At 38.7% G+C, this 19,818-nt stretch overlaps 1 protein-coding gene across 1 annotated transcript in view; it reads left to right on the forward strand.

Moving 5' to 3' along the window:
• The window catches only part of LOC111693561 (basement membrane-specific heparan sulfate proteoglycan core protein-like), a 28,710-nt gene extending 10,196 nt beyond the window's left edge, over positions 1-18,514 (forward strand). Inside the window, exons 4-5 of the mRNA XM_023458377.1 lie at positions 18,281-18,399; positions 18,467-18,514. Of these exons, the coding sequence (XP_023314145.1) occupies positions 18,281-18,399; positions 18,467-18,514 (167 nt within the window). The remainder of the gene's footprint in view (positions 1-18,280; positions 18,400-18,466) is intronic.
• Positions 18,515-19,818: the final 1,304 nt, after the last annotated feature.

The following is a 19,818-nucleotide window of genomic DNA, read 5'->3' on the forward strand; positions in this document are numbered from 1 at the left end:
AAAAAATTCAACTCTATCTTCCTCAAAATGACATTTGTCCAAATTAAGCTGCAAGCCTGCATCACGCAATCTCTCAAAAACTCTCTTTACATGAGTACGATGCAACTTTCGACTTGGAGACGCTATCAAAATATCATCTATATAACAAAAGGCAAAAGTAAGATCACCGAGAATCGAATCAGCATATCTCTGAAATGTCTGAGCGGCATTACGCATGCCATAGGTCATTACTTTAAATTGATATAATCCAAAAGGTGTAATTAAGGGGGGAGATACCTTTACAGGCGGTTATTTAAGCGTTTTTTTGCGATTTTTTTTTATTAGAAACAATGGTTCAATACGATTGAAACTTATAGGTACATGTTTTAAAGTATCTCTGTGAATTTTTTCAAGATAAAATCTTTCAAAATGGCGGAGTTACGAGCTCCTGCTCACAGCGTCTCGACGGCGGAGGTGCATCTGGCGTGCATTGTGGAGGTCACAAATCTATCCTGAAATCATCAGATAAAATTTTTTTTAATTGTTAACATCCTTCCCTTCAATATGAACCAACCAGATCATGAAAAAGTTGAAAATTTAAAAAATGGGGGCCATTTGAAAAAAAAATTGATTTTTCACAATTTTTTTCACACTTCGATGTGACGAAAAAAATATTTTTCATCATTTTTTCCATAATTTTTTTGGTTCATATTCAAGGTAATTTAATAACGAATTAGAAAATCTTTGATTTTTGAAGATCGGTTGATTTTTCGTTGAGTTATGTTGCACGCCAGTTGCGAAAATGTTATTTTGAGATAGACGCGTTTAAAGTTTTTGAAAACTTTTATCGTATAAAAAATTGTATTTATAATGGCTTACGTTCTAATCTGCTATTCCAGCGCCATACAACAATCCTTCCTCGGCCTGTAAAGCTTGAATTCGCCTTAAGGACTCGTCTTTTTTGGATTTTCTAGCATCTCTCGACTCGAGTGAACTACGTCTATTCTGTCGTATGACGCGGGCCGCGTCAATTTTTTCGACAAATTCGAAGCTTTGTGTACCAACTTGAAGACCAAANGAAGCTCGCAGTTTTTTCGCACTTGCACTTTCAACATCAGCATCATCTGAGTTCAAAGTATGCTGGTTACCATTGAATTTTCTTTTTCTCGGTCTACTGTTTCGATATGTTGTATCTTTAGATCCTTTTGGATATGATGACATTTTTGGAAATAATTGAGATAACTGCTGATCGAAGAAGGAAACTCGTTAATGTATCGAAGGAAGTTAGATTGTAATGAAAAGATCTTTCCAATTTTCTTACCGTACACGAAAATTTCGTGCTAGACGTGGTATTATATTGATATAATGAAAAATATACTAATTGTTGTATTTACTAATGAAATTAAAAATCCGTTAATTAGAGCGGTTCTATAAGTACAAATAGCTCCGCCCCATTACGTAGCAACTTTCACTTGCTACGCGTACAGACAATAGGCTGGAACGTGCTCAGCTTCAAAGCTGTATGAAACGAGAAATATTTGGAATTTCGATCTGAAATTTCCTCGAGCATATTCTGGAATACCTATACTTTTGATTTATACAATAAAAAAAATTTCGATTTTTTGACCCGTGTAAAGGTATCTCCCCCCTTAATGCTGTTTTTGGTCGATCCTCAGTACGCATAGGAATTTGTAAAAATGCTTTCTCCAAATCGAGAGTCGTAAAAACTCGAGCGTCATGCAATATCGAGGAAAAGTCGTGTTACCTCTTTACCGGATATTTATCCGGGACAGTTACCGCATTAAGTCTGCGATAATCTCCACATACTCGCCAAGTATTATCTTTCTTTGGTACCAAATGGATGGCTGATGCCCATCGACTATTTGAGCGCTCAAACATATCATTTCTCTCAAGCTCATCAAAATAATCTTGAGCAGCTTTTAATTTTTCAGGCGACAACTTTCTAAACGACTCGGATGCAGGCGGGCCAGTTGTAGTTATCGAATGACACACAGTACTTTCTTTAATCAATCGTCTATTTTTAGCATCAAAAATTGTAGGGAATTGAGCTAATAAATCATAATATTTTTGCGATGGCGACGAAATAGATAAGGAAAAAGTATCTACTTCATTACAATGACCAGAAGCAAATACAGAATTGTCTTGTTTAAGCAACTTCTTGCCATGCAAATCAATAAGCAGTTTGAATTTATAAATAAAATCCGCTCCTAAAATAGGATAAGGAACATGTGTTGCAATAAAAGAAAAATTAAAAGGTGCAACTTCATTAAAACGTACAATAACTTGATGCGATCCATAAGTACTCATAGCAGTGCCCTCCGCTTTATACAACTTAAGATTCGTCGGCTGATCAGCTGAGACAAGCTCCTTCGGAATCACCGACATATCGGCACCAGTTGAATCTGTACTAAATTTCTTATCACCCGATTCCGGCCACGAGCACGGCTTGACACATTTCAATGCCTTATCAGCATAGCGAGAATGATAATAACAAAGGTCTTTCGAATTTCCAGCAACCGGCTTGCCCCTACCTCAGTCCACCACCTTAGTCAAACCCTCGACCGCTCTAATTAACCCGTCAATCCTATCATCGCATTCTTCAGACTTTTTTAGATTAACATCGATTTCATTAATTGACAAATTATCTCTATCTTTAGTAAGATGATAAATTTTATTACCGCGAGTTACATTATGTTGCTCATTATCTTCGTTGATAATCATGTCAAGATGAACCGATATATAAGCAGGGAGATTCAAGCTCCATAATTGAAGGATCGCGTTTCTATCAAGAAAATGTCCACCAGCGCCAACTAAATAATCCAAATAATCGGAAGGCAAGCGATTGTTACAACCCGTTAATCCACTACGAAATCTGTTAAATTTTGCTTTATCATGTTCAACGTATTTTCTTAAAAGCATGCTTTTTAAGGCTGCAAATTTATTAGTACCCGATAAATTTCGAGTAGCGTCGGAAATTTCAGCCACAATATCACTGCCTAACGAAGTAAGGGTGTGATGGAACTTTTCATTATCAGAAACAATGCCGTGCAAACGCAATCTATGTTCTATCCCGTCTATCCACTGTTCTGGATTATATCTCCAAAAAGCAGGGAATTTAAAAGTCCACGCCAATTGAAGATTATCAACTTCTCGTTGGGGTAACTTAGCTGGGTCGTAAGGGTCAAAGGTAATAAGCGGTGGTGTGCCTGAGGCATTTATACTAGAATCGCGCTGAGTCGAGCCAACCTCTCGTGGATGTGGAAAACCAAAATAATTAGTTGAGGACGACTGTACACTAGGCTGAGCAGGAGAAAAGACAACAGAAGGCCGCGCATTAAATAAACCATTACCAGGACTCAAATTATCAGTTCCACCTAAATTTGCAACAGGAACCGACGTAGCCGCGTCCGCCGACGGAGCAGCGCCAATCAAACGCTCGTTCGTCTGTACGGGCGCAGTCAAAGGCCGATCCAAAATTGCTTGCTTCAGATCTCTCATACCTGCCGCCAGTAAGGATAAAGTATCTTTAATGTCCGAAAAAGGCGTAGAAATTTCAGCCTGCGTGACCGTCGAAACCTCTTCGATCAAAGTCATTATGTCAAATCCAAGTTAATTCAGGGTAAAGGAAGGGATAAGCGAATGAAAAAGAAATGAAAAAATGATATGACTTCAATCTGGGAAAAGCGATGCGAGATTGAATGATGAAAGATGAATAAATGAGAAAAAAGATATTATGGAAATGAAAATTGCTACCTTATAACCCGAATCAAACTCTTATAGTAACAATAACAATGATACAATCAATCAATCCACACAAATATAAGTCTTGCTCGCAGGCAATTCAAAAACACGCTCGATGATTCTAAACGCGTACAAATTGTTCTCACAAAATCCGAAAATTCCCGAGGCGACAGCGTACCCAGCACATAAATAAACAAAATACACACTAAAATTGTCAAAGGCAAGCTTACGCAATGTGTCGTGCTCAAGGTATTGTTATTGAAAACATCAATAATCTCAGTTGAGATAAACAGTCATGTAACAATCAGATAAGTTGAACTGCCTGAATTGAGAATAACTAAACTCAAAAGGCAGAAAATATCTAAACAAATTTGTGTCTTGTAGACAAGAAACACAAAGTCAATAATGTAGATATAACACAACTGACAAAACTCAATGTCAGAGTCGAAAACAAATGTATTAATATATATCTAGAATACAAATAATACTAGATAAATTATTGTCAAAGAATCAACAATGTATAATATTAAGCTTGAAATCAGCACCGGCTAAGCACTATAAGCGATCTTTCACGTCGTAAGAAGTAATCGACGTTAATCAAGGGACTTAGCATAAATATGTGCTGACTTTCAAGTGAAAAACAAAAGATAAACTCGAGAATAACACACTGCTAAGCGCTACAAACAATCTCTCACCTCGCAAGCAACGATCGACTTTTAAATCGAGGCACAGAGCAATAAATATGTGTTGATTTTCGAGTAATAAACAAGAGGTAAGCTGAATGAGCAAGTACCCAAAATAATATTGATAGATTTGCTTGTCGCAAAAGATAACGCCACGTGATTCGCGAAGTCACGAAGAGCGCTAAAAACATACAACAAAATTACGATGTGCGTAATTGGTATGTAAAGATCTCCTGGCTAAAGGGAGATAATACGAGTACGGTTGTACAAGTTAAATGTGCAATGCACAAAGAGGACGCCACGCGGTTAGCTATGCCGCGTAGGGCGTAATTTGAAAATTAAAATAATCTAAAATAATATCTCTGAAACTCAAATACGAGTAATGTCAAAATTAAAATTTGCTGAAAAATGTTCATGATATTACATGATAAATAATATAAGCTATGAGATTTGTTGCTGTGAAATTTTTCTGCTATGATTATTGTTGTTGAAATTTGCTGTTGTGAGAACTGCTGCTATGAAAGATAAGCTGAGCACGAGTTACGCAAGCTACCGACAAGAACAACAAACGACGCTCACGGTCAAATTCCACACACTCTAACAGTACCACTGTCGACTCAGAAAATTCGAGAAATTGTATATTCGCGAAAAATACAAAATTCTAAAAATTCGAAAATTCGAAATGCTTCAAGTTCGCAAAAGAAAATATTAACGACAAAATGGCAATTTTTGTACTTAAAATATACCAAATTGCAAGCTTTAATTTCACGAAACTCACACGCACACACTCAAATTATTGAATTTTCGCAAATAAATTAATCTCTGCTCTCGCTAAACGCACGCCCGAAAACGCAAAACGAATCTCACGACGATCGAATATGATCCACGCGAACACATGCCAAACAATAAATAATCAATGTCCCCGCAAGCAAGTAAAACTAAATTGGAGAATTTTTGCCCATTACAAATGACTCACAATGCACATGGCAGTATCAGAAGTCAATCGCATGAAACAGAAAATCCCACAAAAATAAAAAAAATGTAAATTTTAAACAACTATGCTTGCAAAGACATATCGTATCGCATAAATACTTAAATTACACGAACGCGATTAGATGCAGTCGACGAAGTAAAATAAACGAACTTACGAGCGCGCCAAAGTTCGCAGATCGTGGTACGACACCTCGGAGCCGCCTCGAAGTTGATCCAAGTCCATGAGCAGCAAAATGAAGATGACCACGATGATTTGAGCAGATCGGAGCAGGCGACGAACTCGTCGTCTCGTCGAATAATCAGCAGCAGCAACTGACCCAGCCAGCACAGCAAATGATGTTGGCGACGACACGCCAAAATGGCCGCCGTCAGCTCCAAAACCAGCAGCAACGGCAAAAAATATCCAAGCCGCAGAACACCAGCAGATGATGTTGAACCAAAAATCAGCCGCAGCAGCAGCAGCGTGCGATGTAATTGGCGAAGTCGAGCAGCAAAATGAATTTCGTTGGCTCAAGTCGAGCGGCAACGAAAAGGCGACAGCAACAGAGACTGCGTCGCAACTCGTACTCTGCCGACGCCGAACTGTAAGCCGAGACGACGAACTTGAACTCCTCTCACTCGGCAGGCCAAAAGTCGAGCAGAAAAATTAGATGATTTGAAAGTATACCTCCAAAAAGCGTTGTCCTTGTAGATGTTCTGACGAGATCACCAGTATGGGCTAATTAGGCTAAGTCTGCAGCCTATGTGTAGTCGGGTCCACACTACAATTGTACTGACTCCAAGTCAGTATCGAGCTCCCATACAAGCTCGAGAAGGAAGGTAGAAAAGAAGGGTACAACGAGGTATACTTGTAAGTCGAATCAATTTATTACCGGTCACCACGGTCCGGTTTAGTACCGGTCACCACGAAGCTCAGAGAATAGACGGTCGTGGAGCCAGCCTTCTAAGTCGCCGTTCTATTCGATGAGATTGACGGTCATAAAGCAATCGCTTTGAGGTTGCCGTCGCTCGTGATTAGGAGCGATTGAACTTTGTTTTGGCACTGTTTTTTGTCGACAATTTGTTATCGACAATTGTTTATACTTGACGGGTGGCTGTGTCTAGCCTTTATTTGTAAATCAAATAAAATACCATTGAGTGCCACCAAACTTCGGCATCTGGCTGACTAAATGATCCGACAGCTAAAACACACTTTGAATGCCTTTTTGACAGTCAGTGTTAAAAATTTTACACTTTCTGGGGTTTTTACCAAGCGCTTGAATTGCGTGCGTGGAGCATATTTTCATTTGTAGCAGCAAATACGACTGGGAGATTAGATTTTATATCAACTTACTCATTGATTTTTTGACGGGCAAATCACACATGAGATTATAATTGAGCATTAATGAAGCTTTTTTTTATTAAAATTTTTTTTATTAGAATTTAGTTTGCTTTTTTAAATTTTATATTATATTTAAATAGTCCTCAGACCTAAGCATGTAAGCTGATCTTCTACATTTATTATTGTCAGATGAAGAAGAAGATCTATAAAACATATAGAAATGAGAGAAAACTATTCTATAACTTTAATATCTAAAAAGTGGAATTCACTCACGTCGTCGGTTCATTTGATTTTTCCTGCGATTTAGAATCATCCTCCACGTTTAATATTTCATTATTTATAATTGTATCTCTGCATGAAATATTTTAATGAGCATCATATAGTGTGAATTATGAGAAAGACAATATTGAGAGTGTCTATTTTGCTGCCGTAACGTACGCATAAAGCATGTTCTAGAACAGCCAGCTTGTAATATTATGAGTAATTTTGATCGATGAAACACACGCTTTTGCGTGTGATAAGGCCGCAAAATAGACACTCTCAAATATATTACTCACATGAACGTTGTTGTCTTCAATATGATTAATTCATACAGCTTTTTGAGTGTTTTATAATTACTTTTGGACCTATTGTACTCTGCATCAAAAAGCTCTTCAGCTTTTTTCTTAGCTAAACTGCATTTCCACAGAGCGTTCCGTATTTCGGTAACTCGATTATCTGTGATTGGAAGATTCAAACCAATCAATTTTTTCGCGAAATCTCTTGCTTTTTCAAGAGACGTATGCACGATCAAGCAAATCTTATCCAAACGGATAATATTATGTCTGAAAATATTAAATTATAAACGATTTCGAAATTTACACTTTAAAATTAGATTACTAATAACAAATTTCATACTTATAAAACACAGAAATATACCAACAAGAACAAATTGCTGAATTCAAAAAGCTCAATTTTCAAAAATTCTTCCACACCACCATAAGAATTTATAAAATCGGTGAGATGAGCTGCACCGATAGGTTGTTCTTTGATATTAGTACCCAAAGCCAATTATGCTATACGCAGCCCCTGATCTTGGTTAATCAAAGTCTCTGTCGGATGATTACTAAACAAATAATCACTTAAGAATCGACTTATCAAGTTTCTTGAGAAAATAATCGCGTCCTAAAATGACTTGCTTTCTCATGATTGAATGATAAAAACTATCGAGTACTAATAACCTCAAAACAAATCTCAAGCTTAAGAAATAATGCAAAACACACCGCTAGCCGACTTCACTTGTTTAGAAGGGATCTTCAGGAGAGAAAGAAGAGAACAATTACTTAGACTTGCTGTCTAAATGATTCAACAGTGAAACCGTTATTTGTTCATTTTTTGTAGAAATTGAGTCTTTCTGGTGTTTTTGCCAAGCGCTTTCGTTATGTGTTTCCAGCATAAGTTCAAGAGTAAGAGAAAGTACGTTCGGGAGTTTTGAATTTACAGCTATTTATTCATTATCGACCTCCAACCGAAATTTTTAATATTTCGCACGAGACATCAAAATCGTTAATTATGCGTTGGAAGCGACGGTTGATTACTACAATAAACAAATTCGGGTTTTAATCACACGCAATTTCAAACATTTTTTTCCATATTATCTAATGATATTTGGAGTAATTTATGAATGTGAAACATAAATGTAGTTCAATTATTTACAAAACACTTACAAGAATAACTTTTTACCTTTTCCGATTGAAACGAACTAATTAAAACAAATAAAAAAAGCTATCGTAATTATTTTATTGGTTCCTTTCAATAAAGATGGGTGAAAAGTTCTGCTTGTTAGTATTTTGTAATTAATTGAAGTTGCTTCCACTTGCATGTGATTTTGGCCCACATTTGTTTCATTCACTAAGCAATAGTGGCTCCCGACGCGTTATTATCGTCACTATCGATTTTTCAGTCTCTTAGAAAACATTGAAAATGTCGGTTGACGTCTATGAGGCTTTCGACTATGCTGCTAGGAAATTTGTAATCAACCACGGGTACAAGATAAAATGCGGAGACGCAGCGGACTTCGAACTTCTATGCAAAACCGCAGCCGCTTACATGAAGAGGCTTCAAATTATATTCGTCCGCGGATACTTTACCGGTAAGCGATTAATTTATTTCAAATAATTTTTTTGTTTAATTAATATATAGGATATGTCCTTGCTTATTTATGAATTTTTAAAAGTAATTTAATATCTAACCAAAAAAAATTATGATAAGATCGAACAAATGTGGACACCTCGATCGAAAATAAGATATTTTACGGTTACGGAAAAATAAATTTGCGAAATAAGTTCAAAAATTTTGCTCTTACAGTAAATCCTCTTAATTCTATTCCAGCATTTCACTTTTGCTCGTTTTAATCCTAAGATTCTTTCAGTGTAGTTTGAAATATAAATTATTTAAAAAACTTTTTATCTTCTTTGTTTCAGGAAAGAATTTAAAACGGCTTTTCATTGAGGCGAGAATGTATGGACACAACTCTTCACTCGTCAAAACGGAAGAAGATGAAGAAATGGTTCAGCAGTACGAGTTTTTTTACAAAGCGTACCAACGGCGTGATGATGAGTTTTTGAAAAACTTATCCCTTGACAATCATCGATATTGTTAGAATGATTGTAATTCGTGAAATATAAATACCAGTTCAATGTTACATCGTAATCAATAAATTAAATTTTAAATTGAAATTAACCGATCATCTGCTCTCTCGCTCTCTCTCTATCTCTTTTTCTCACTCCCTCTCTCTATTTTCCCTTCAACAACCATATACACACAACCCACACATTGCATGCACAAGCACACATTTCCCCATGTACATACGGTCACTCACTCATGCACCTTGGTCGTACTGGGTACAGGCGTATCTCTATAGTTGAAAGAAAATTAAATGAGGTGCTTTGATACTACGGCCACTCAGTACTTTACTCATTCAACAGCCGAACAACGCTGCGTAAAAAATTTAGATGAACAATTCAAACAATTGTCTTGCCTGTTTTTTTCCTAAGCGCTTACATTACGTATGTCTAGCCTTTATTTGTAACTTAAATAAAATACCATTGAGAGCTGCCAAATATCGGCATCTCGCTAATTAAATTATTCCACAGCTAAGCCACACTTTTAATGCCGTTTGTCTACGTTATTGTGCTGCTACAACTTCACAGCGCATGGCCGGCTTGCCTGTGGTGAGAGTCACACCTTCCCGGCTTTTTGAAAGCTCTGGAGTCGATTATATTGGTCCATTTCACCTCAATGCTTCTAAACGCAAAGGTAATTTGTTATACAAAGGATATATGGTTATATTCGTGTGTATGGCTACTAAAGCTGTACATCTAGAAGCTGTCTCTTCTTATGACACTGCGTCGTATATAGCTGCATTTAGGCGCTTTACCTCTCACCGAGGTCCTTGTCTGCATCGATACAGTGACTGAGGTACTAATTCCGTTGGTGCTGATGCCGAGTTACGTGGTATGCATAGCAAGGGTTCGGAGTTTTACGACTCTATCTTCACGCAATTGCGCGACCAACAAGGAACGACTTGGCATTATAACCCTCCGGGTTCACCCCATTTTAGAGGCTTGTGGGAGTCAGGCATCAAATCAGTAAAGCATCATCTGAAGAGAATCATAGGCGACTCTTTACTGACCTACGGAGAGTTCATTACATTATTAGCACAAATCGAAGCAGTAATGAACTCTAGACCGCTTACTCCAGTAGCAGAAAATCTCGAGCCTGAGAGCGTATTGACTCCTGCCCATCTAATAACACAGGCACACAAAAAAAAAATGCTCAGTTCCAGAGACCGGACCCAGTAGACTTTATGTTTTTTGGGCCGCTGAATCCGAATCCGTCGTCGGTTTTTCGCCATCAGATCGATTTAAGGTCATTTGAAGGTCATTCAAAGGTCAAATCATGTAAAATAGGTTTTAAAATCTGAAACTATTCCTACATAGGTTTTTGAGGATGCTGAATTCAAATCTCAAGTCAGATGACCTCTACGACCTTACCTTTAAGGTCATTTGAAGGTCGAACTTAGAAAATGCGATATAAAAATCCGAAAAATATATTTTTTTATGTTTTGAGAGTCGCTGAATTCAAATTCAAGGTCATTTTGACTCAATGTTGACATCTAAAGGTCATTTAGAGGTCATTTGAAGGTCAAATCATAAAAAACATGTTAAAAAATTGGAAAAAAACTGCTATGTGGGTTTTTGAGGATGCTGAATTAAAATCTAAAGTCAGATGACCTCTCAGACCTTACCTTCGAGGTCATTTGAAGGTCAAACATAATAAATTCGATATAAAAGTCCGAAAAACATATTTTTTATGTTTCAAGGGTCGGTGAATTTGAATCAAAGTTCATTTCCACTATACTGACTAATTTTAAGCTTATTTCAAGATCAAATCTAGTGAAAACGACAAAGTATCGAAAAAAGATTGTGTATAGGTTTTTTGAGCTAAGTTATTCAGCTTTCTGATTGAGTAACCTGTAAAAAGTTAAGATCAATGTCATTTCAAGCTTAAGTTAATGAAAAGAGGGCAAAACTTGATGAAATATTGTTAATTTCGTATGCCTTTTTACTTTTTTCTGTTGCTCCATATGTTTGATGTCATGATGGAATCGTTCTCCCTGCTCGTCGCTAAAATCACCACAGTTTTTCGGGAACTCATCTGAATGGTTATGCAAGAAATGCAGTTTGTAAGACATATTACATTCCATTTCACCGAAATTGTTCATCATTGTTGATATTCGAACTTGGTAATCATCGCTTCTGCGATTACCTAGAAAATTTTCCACAACATTTTTGAAGCTAAGCCATGCAGCTTTCTGAACCTTAGTCATCTTAGTTGGAAAATTGTCATCTTTCAGCAATTTTCTTATTTCTGGTCCATCGAATATTCCTTTTTTTAATTTGGCATCAGATTCAAAGGAAAATTTAGATTCTAAATATTTGTAACCATTCATCACTCTCACTCAAAGCTTTTACAAATGGTTTCATAATGCCTAATTTAATATGTAAAGGAGTTCAAGTTTTGCCCTCTTTTCATTAATTCAATCTTGAAATAAGCTTAAAATTAGTCAGTATAGTGGAAATGAACTTTGATTCAAATTCACCGACCCTTGAAACATAAAAAATATGTTTTTCGGACTTTTATATCGAATTTATTATGTTTGACCTTCAAATGACCTCGAAGGTGAGGTCTGAGAGGTCATCTGACTTTAGATTTGAATTCAGCATCCTCAAAAACCCATATAGCAGTTTTTTCCAATTTTTTAACCTGTTTTTTATGATTTGACCTTCAAATGACCTCTAAATGACCTTTAGATGTCAACATTGAGTCAAAATGACCTTAAATTTGAATTTAGCGACTCTCAAAACATAAAAAAATATATTTTTCGGATTTTTATATCGCATTTTCTAAGTTCGACCTTCAAATGACCTTGAAGGTAAGGTCGTAGAGGTCATCTGACTTGAGATTTGAATTCAGCATCCTCAAAAACCTGAGTAGGAATAGTTTCAGATTTTAAAACCTATTTTACATGATTTGACCTTTGAATGACCTTCAAATGACCTTAAATCGATCTGATGGCGAAAAACCGACGACGGATTCGGATTCAGCGACCCAAAAAACATAAAGTCTACTGGGTCCGGTCTCTGGAACTGAGCATTTTTTTTTTTTTGTGTGCCTGTGTAATGATTTTTTTATATGGGCTAAGCCATAGTTAGAGTGATGGTCAAAAAAAATTTTTTTCTCAAATTATGTACTTTTAAAGAGTACATTGAAAAGTGAAAATCCTGAAAGTTTCAGCTCTCTAGGTCCAACCGTATTGGATTTTCAGAGTCTTAAAGTTGAATTTTCTTTTTCTGCCCATATTCTACTCGAAATTCTGATTTTCTGGGGTTAGTATGAAAAAATTGTTGAATCATGGTTTTTAATGTAAAATTTGATGTAGAATTCAAATTTGTACTTAAAAATCATATTAAGAAGTGGAGTCCCCATAAAAATGATATTTTCATGCATTAATCATGTCACTGTGCAAAAATAAACATGTTCGTATCCAGCGATATGGCCAATATTGTAATATGTTCATCGATACATCAAATTACAATTTCTGATAAATTTTGGTTATCAGCAGACCAACAGAATTCATCATTGAGCTTAATATGAGTCAAGAAACTTGGTTTTTCTCTCATTTACCTTGATTTTTGACATAGCTGAAACTTTCAGGATTTTCACTTTTCAATGTACTCTCTAAAAGTACATAATTTGAGAAAAAAATTTTTTTTGACCATCACGCTAACTATGGCTTAGCCCATATATACATTAATCACTATATCTCATATGATTTTTCTACCCGTCCAATAGCACATGCAGATTTAAGTGAAATTGATTGAGGTTTATGTTTTTGACTTGCACTGCAAAAAACAATGAAATACAATTTACCTTTTTCATATTTTATTTTAAATAAAATTTGTATTTCATAACGCACTTAAAATTCAATGCAAATTACAAAACTTACAAAAATGATAAATACTATCGAATGAACAATATCGTTGTATTTTAAAAAAATCCCAATCATTTTTATCAATTGATGCAAAAAATAAGAAATATTTAAAATTTTTCGGGCTTAATCGGTTTTTATCTCCGGTCAATATCCGACCAGCTTTAGAAAAAATATGTTCACACTGAGCCGAGGTAGCAACAATACTTAAACATTGTTTGGCTAAATAATCTTTGTGACCGGGCACAAAGCTGTGCGAGATCGCCCAGGAGGGCTAGTTATCGAGCGTGTGCTCGTGAAAGAATTCGCCAGTAAGGCAAGTTTCGCCCAACCAGGCCTGTGCAAGCCAGTGCACCAGTGCGAGTTTCGCCCAGTTGGGCCTGTGTAGGTGAGTGCACTCGTGCATATACAATTGGACATCGACGCCCAGACGTGGGCGTAAGAGCGTATATCGTCGCCGCACGTGCTTGTCGACGCCCGGACGAGGGCCGAAAATCAGCTGAGACACGGAGCCGATACAGCGTCGAGGCGCCGAAGATTTGGGGTTAGTTTTTAAGATTAGTTACGAGGTATTGGTCGACGCGACTGCCAGGTCGCGGGCGTGTGATTGTGTGTGTTCGAGCTTGGCTGACGAGTGTCGCAGCGGCGATACGCAGCAAGCAGAGTGTTTATGTGTGTGTGTGTACGTCGACATCCGGGCCGGCCGCTTCAGGGTGGATCGCCCGCGGCCAAGTACGGAACGCATCGTCGAGATCAACGTGCGAGTGCCACGTTGCGTCGATACACGTGCACTCGGCATCGTCACATAGATCGCGCGCACAGCGGCCATATTGACTCGGCCGATTAGGCTCGCATCACGAGATACGATCGACGCGAACATCACGCGCGCCCCTGGTGGGCAAAGTCGGAAGTAAGATTAGGTCGAACTTGTGCCTCGTCGCGTCATATTGTAAATCATCGCCCGTTGGTCAATTTAAAGTGATTTTCCGGCCAATTGGGCCTTGAATTAAATAAAGTACCGCATTTAATCGACAACATAGCCTATTTATTTCGCGACATCACTTTTCGCGGTTTCAGCAGAAGTTGCCGGAGTTCGACGGTGAGTCAGCGAGTCTACAGCAAGCTCGCACTGACGACGGGCCCAATATCCCCTCTGAGAGTAAGTGACCAGGTAAGGTGGTCCCATAACAAATTTATTCGACGGCATGTGATTTGCTGCTTTTCTCCACCCCGGGGTCAACCGTCCGTCGCAGCTTATGGAGAATTATTATGATTTTTCCAGTAATGAAGAGGGTTGAATGTTTCATCCTGTTCGGTCAGCTGATTTAGATAATAATTCGACTCAGCTGAGGCATTTTTTTCGGACGTTTTCCTTTGATTTGAACTCTTGTCTTGCAATATTCCCAAAATACATTTGCGCTAAGCAAAGTTTTTATGATTATAAGGCACATTACTTACGAATTATAATGAAGTAAAAACATACATACAAAAGACTCAAATATATACTTTTAAAAAAAGCAATAAAATACCTTTTTGAAACATTGTTTGTTTCTCGAATGTTTGAATCTATTTTGGCTACTTTGCTAATGAAGGCTTGGGTCGCTTCACAAATTGAATTGGATAGATGCAGCTTCTTCTTCAGCAATATCAGTGCTTGATGATACCTGAATGTGCATTAAACAAAAAAATCATAAAACAGTGTAAATTAATGATAAAAATTAATAATTGCTTGGTGCAAACTAACCTGATCATGCTTTCGTTTAGTGTTTTTGGGCATCGCGATATTGTGGTGTCGGCTCAGATGTGTGTGTAGGTTTTATGTACTTCCGCTCACTTGTATTTTGGTTTTACAAATCGAATATTCGGCTTTGCTGCCACCCAATTCCACGAAGTGCTGCAATGCTAGGCTTTTCTTAGGCATTAAAATGCAAACATAAAAAAATGTTCAATTTTAAATTCGCGGTAAAAATTGTTTCTTCTGTAAAGAACAATTGAATATTAGCTAACGAACACTAACGAACACTACTAAACCCTATAAGTTTGAAAGGACTTACTTTGATGTTTTTACCAGATTGATAATGAACCTCCTCATACGAAAGTGAGCTTCTCGCTCGTCAACTGCCTTTTTCACAACTGATATTATAGAAAATGTTTGCGATAACCCGTATTCACTCGATATTTCAGAGCGAGCAATGACGGTAAAGAAGATAACAATTAGTCGACGAGACTGTGCTGTCTTGCATAACTGGTTCAGATATTGAAGATTCAATTGTACTTGAAGTAAATTTAACCGTATCCCCTGATAGTGCAAGGTGCCCGTCTTTGTCAGTGACAACTGCTACTTGGATAGGTTTTTCTATTCTTTCACCTTTGTTGAAATGTTCAGCCACCCAATTAATAACTCTATTGCTCATTGCTCAAGCGATTTTGTGTATTGTGTATCCTTACCGATGGTCGTAGTTGAAATAGATTAAAACCGTAGCTTACCCAAAAACATAAATATTGCTGTAAGTCTGCGTATCGCCTTGGTGCGAGACTACGCTCTTGGTGCCTGACGGCAGGTTTTACGAGTCGGGTGAACTTTAGAAAATAAGGCGAGGAACAGGAGCTCTACACGGTGTCTTCGCCAAAAAGCTCCTTCAGGAGTTTCGAGTCGACACGGACGTGAAGATCAGCCGTGATCGTCGTGACACCTCGAGCAGGAGGCACTCCGGGACACACTTGGCTCGGTGGTGTCGGCGGCGGTGTCGCTGGCGAGGTGGACAGGACGATGACAATCCGGTTGACAGGAGCAGCCGATGGGGTGGCAGTGGCCAGGACGACCGTTGCGATGGGTCTCGGCTGTGGCCCTCGAGGTGGCGCCCGAGCCGAGGGCGCGAACACGTACGGTGTGATGACCGGGGCGATGCGTCGTGTGGTCATCGCCGAGGTGCCGGAGTTTGCTTGCGTCGATATTGTCCTAGGCAGGAGTCGAGTGGCGACCGGCCTTCGGGTCCCTGGCGCTAGTTGGGCGCCGGTCTGCGCTGCGGTGATAGTGGTGGTCGTCGTCTCCGTCTGTGTCTGCATTGAACTCCGTTGCCGAGGTACGCCTGTTGTCGGTATTTGTGTCGTGGTGTTTCCTCTTCCGCTTACGGCCTTCTCAAGCCTCCAGATGTAGCGAACGGCAGGCCACGCTCCAAGGCACTCCACTATTCGTATGAGCTCCTCCGACGGAATCTCCGGCGAATCTGGTCGAGGAGTGGGGAAGGACATGTGTAAACAATAAGAGTTTTACTTTTGATTTAATTGCTCTGTTTATTTTTATTCACAGAAAGCGAGCCCAGGAGAGTACATCTCCGGCTCTGAACAAGCAGTCTTGTAAGCTAATACATTGACTCCCTCTCTTGCACGAACTCGCCAACTTTGCGCGTTTGCCACCTAGCGACGACACGGCTCGCTTCCAATACACACATCAACATATACGCATGTATAGATGTATTGAAAGGCTATGCTGCTTATACGTAAGCTCTCACTGCATGTATTGCTTCCTCACTCGCGAAGCTATAGGTCTGGGCGTTCTACGGCAGTGTCCCTAAGATGCGCGCTGCGAGATGGCACCTATTCATTAATTTTTTTCTTTCAAGTGTTATTGTATGATGAGGGGGATTCGTGAAACACCTAGAGACTTAATACTTTGAGTGGGGGAATATTTTTTTTATTATTTATTCAAATATTCATTTCTATTGTCTTTTTTTTTATTTTACTCATTCAATAATCGATGATGCACTAATATTACTCAGCTACTCGTCACTGTCCTCCTCGCTGTCGAATAGTGGTACTGTACGAGGGGACTTTTCCGTACTTCTGGTTACCTTGACCGAATGAACTATACAGTGTGAAAGAGAGAGAGAGATGATGCGAAAACTGCCCCATGGGGGGGTCCCACGCGTTGAGCGTTCATATAAGGTAGGGAGGATGGTATTGGCGGCCCGATTTCTCCTCTCGCGAGCATTCAATTGCTGCGCTTAGATGCGTGGCTTATCGAACGCGGGTACGATGCGCGATGATCTGTTATGCCGACGGCCGCTGAGAATACTAGATCCCTTGAAGTATATTCTGTACACTAATAGACTGATAGTATATATGGCATGCTTGTTAGTGCAGCCTAGCGCCAATTTTTTGAATTTACAATGGCCGTTAACCACCGCGACGTGGAGCTTGGGAGTCGGGACTACTTATAATTTTGCAATGTATCGATACACTGATGTATAGAATGCGTAAGTATCTATACAAAATATCGATTTCGTTCAGACATCTTGACGGTTACACAAATACAGGCCAACTAAATAATTGACATGAAAATTAAATTTCGTATATGAAATTTTGTTATGTCAGTAAGACGAATTAAGGCATACTAAATAATTAACGTAAATATGAATTTAGTACACGAAGTTTCATACAATATGTATAAAAAATAATCATGCCTAATATTTTGTGATCGTTTTAAGTGGTATTTCGAACCTTATAGGTCAAAAAAATTTAATGTAAAGAGATACGTGTGATTCAAGCACAGCAATTTTCATCAAATAACAATTCTCATCACGTTATGCGTGTACGCATTCAGCAGATTGTACTGTATAGGGAAATGATAATATTTTTATATCTAATTGTGACTACGAGATATGTGCCAATGTCACTATTTTTAACTTTTTTTGTCTTTTCAAAATTGTCATGACTTAACCGTGGATTTTCTATATAAGAGTTAAATATGAAAGCTAGTGGAAGCAATTTTCTCAAAATATTTCAAAAAATAGGAAAAAAATCGATAAAAGTGAACAATACTTTCTTCATAAATACTTACACATTGTTCTAATTTTTAAATCCTACAAAATAATTGCTATGTTGAAAATGTGTTCTAAAATAATTAAAAAATTTTTTTATTCTCGAGATAGATAGTAATGAAATGATGATGATATAATTTAAACTTATCAATATAAAAGAATATCATTTAACATCTATTTTCATTTACAGACAGATTTAATCAAAGTTTACTGCATTCTTTTAATTCAACAAAAACTGAGTTGATAAGTCCTGAACAAAAAACTGTAACGAAGCTAGAAGGAAATATTAAGAACGATCATTTGCTTAAGGTTTGCATTTCAATTATAATGTACATTAGTCTAATAGCAATATAACTAATGGAAAAAATCATTGCAGTGTGCAGAGTATAAAATTTATACAGTAGACCCTCCGTATTCGCGGTAGTTGCGTTCTGTAAAAAGGCTGCGTACGACTTTTTAGTGATTATATTATGAATAATTAGACCCGGGCGAACATTGCAGGGTGAGCCTCGGCGGGTCTTTTGTAGTATGTGTAACCTAGAAATCTTACCCCGACGCACCTTGTCGGTTACGTGTGTCCTTTTGGCCGTTGAGTCCGTTCCACGTGCGTCTAAGGTTTACCTGTGGACGGCATGCAATCGGGTAGGGAAAAGATCATCGCACACACATTCATTCATAAATTATAACTCGCTATATTCTATTTGAATAGACAAACTATAACGGTTTATTAATACTAATAAGCTACAAAAGTCTCGGAGAGAGTGAGACCGGACCATCGACGGCTCGCAACAGCGTAGCTCTTTGGAGCGTAGCCGAACAACAAATACATAGATCAAGGTAGACAACGGCCGCGCTGTTCAGCTCACCGTTGTCGAGGTATTTGTTCTCGTGAAGCCTGGGGGTTGCCGTTGCTGGTTGCCTCGCTGGTGGCCCTTCCTCGGGTCCCTGCAACAAACGGGCGGTGTGGCTTCGTGAATACGTCGCTGGTCACCTCTGCAGCGGTGATCGGGTCGTATCGTTCACACTTGGCACACACACACACACACACACACACACACGAGCACGACCTCGAGCTCGCACTCACTCGCTCTCCTCGTCACGAGGACTTAAGATATAACTCCGCGATACCACACACACTTGCGACTCGACGTAGGTAGTCTCCGGGACTACCTCGTGCTCGTACTCACTCTCGCCCTCAATAATGGATATACAATATACGGTTCGCAAGAGTCACTCTCTTTACAGTTCTCCGTGTCTGCTGCCGATCAAACGGTAACTAACTCGTGTCGATCCAACGCTCATACTTTCATGCCTTCTTCTCTGTTTTCCTTTCAATCCGATCGTCCTCTCATCGACATACAACAGAACAAAGAAAACATCACGTAGAATCATCATTGTTATAATCATCATTATTCTCTCGGCTTGAATCCCGATCTCGTGCCACGCACCTGCACTCGCGCTTCTCCGCGTCACGGTACGCTAAGCCTAGTACCACGTGAACTCGCTCGCGAAAGTCCAAGGGGGATCACAGAGTCACAACACGTGCCCTGCTCGGATCCCGATGTCGTGACGCGCGCTTAACCACTAAGCGGAAGTGACCTCGCAACGTTCGGCCTGCGATGGCTCTACGGACTCCGTGCTCGCGGTGACGACGAAATGCAAAAATGGCCGTTACGCAATGACAAATACTTTACTCGACTTAACCTACTGCGCGACGTACTACTTCAC

Source organism: Trichogramma pretiosum, unplaced genomic scaffold (genome assembly GCF_000599845.2).
Source record: "Trichogramma pretiosum strain Unisexual culture from Peru unplaced genomic scaffold, Tpre_2.0 scaffold78, whole genome shotgun sequence".
NCBI classification, from domain to species: Eukaryota; Metazoa; Arthropoda; class Insecta; order Hymenoptera; family Trichogrammatidae; genus Trichogramma; species Trichogramma pretiosum.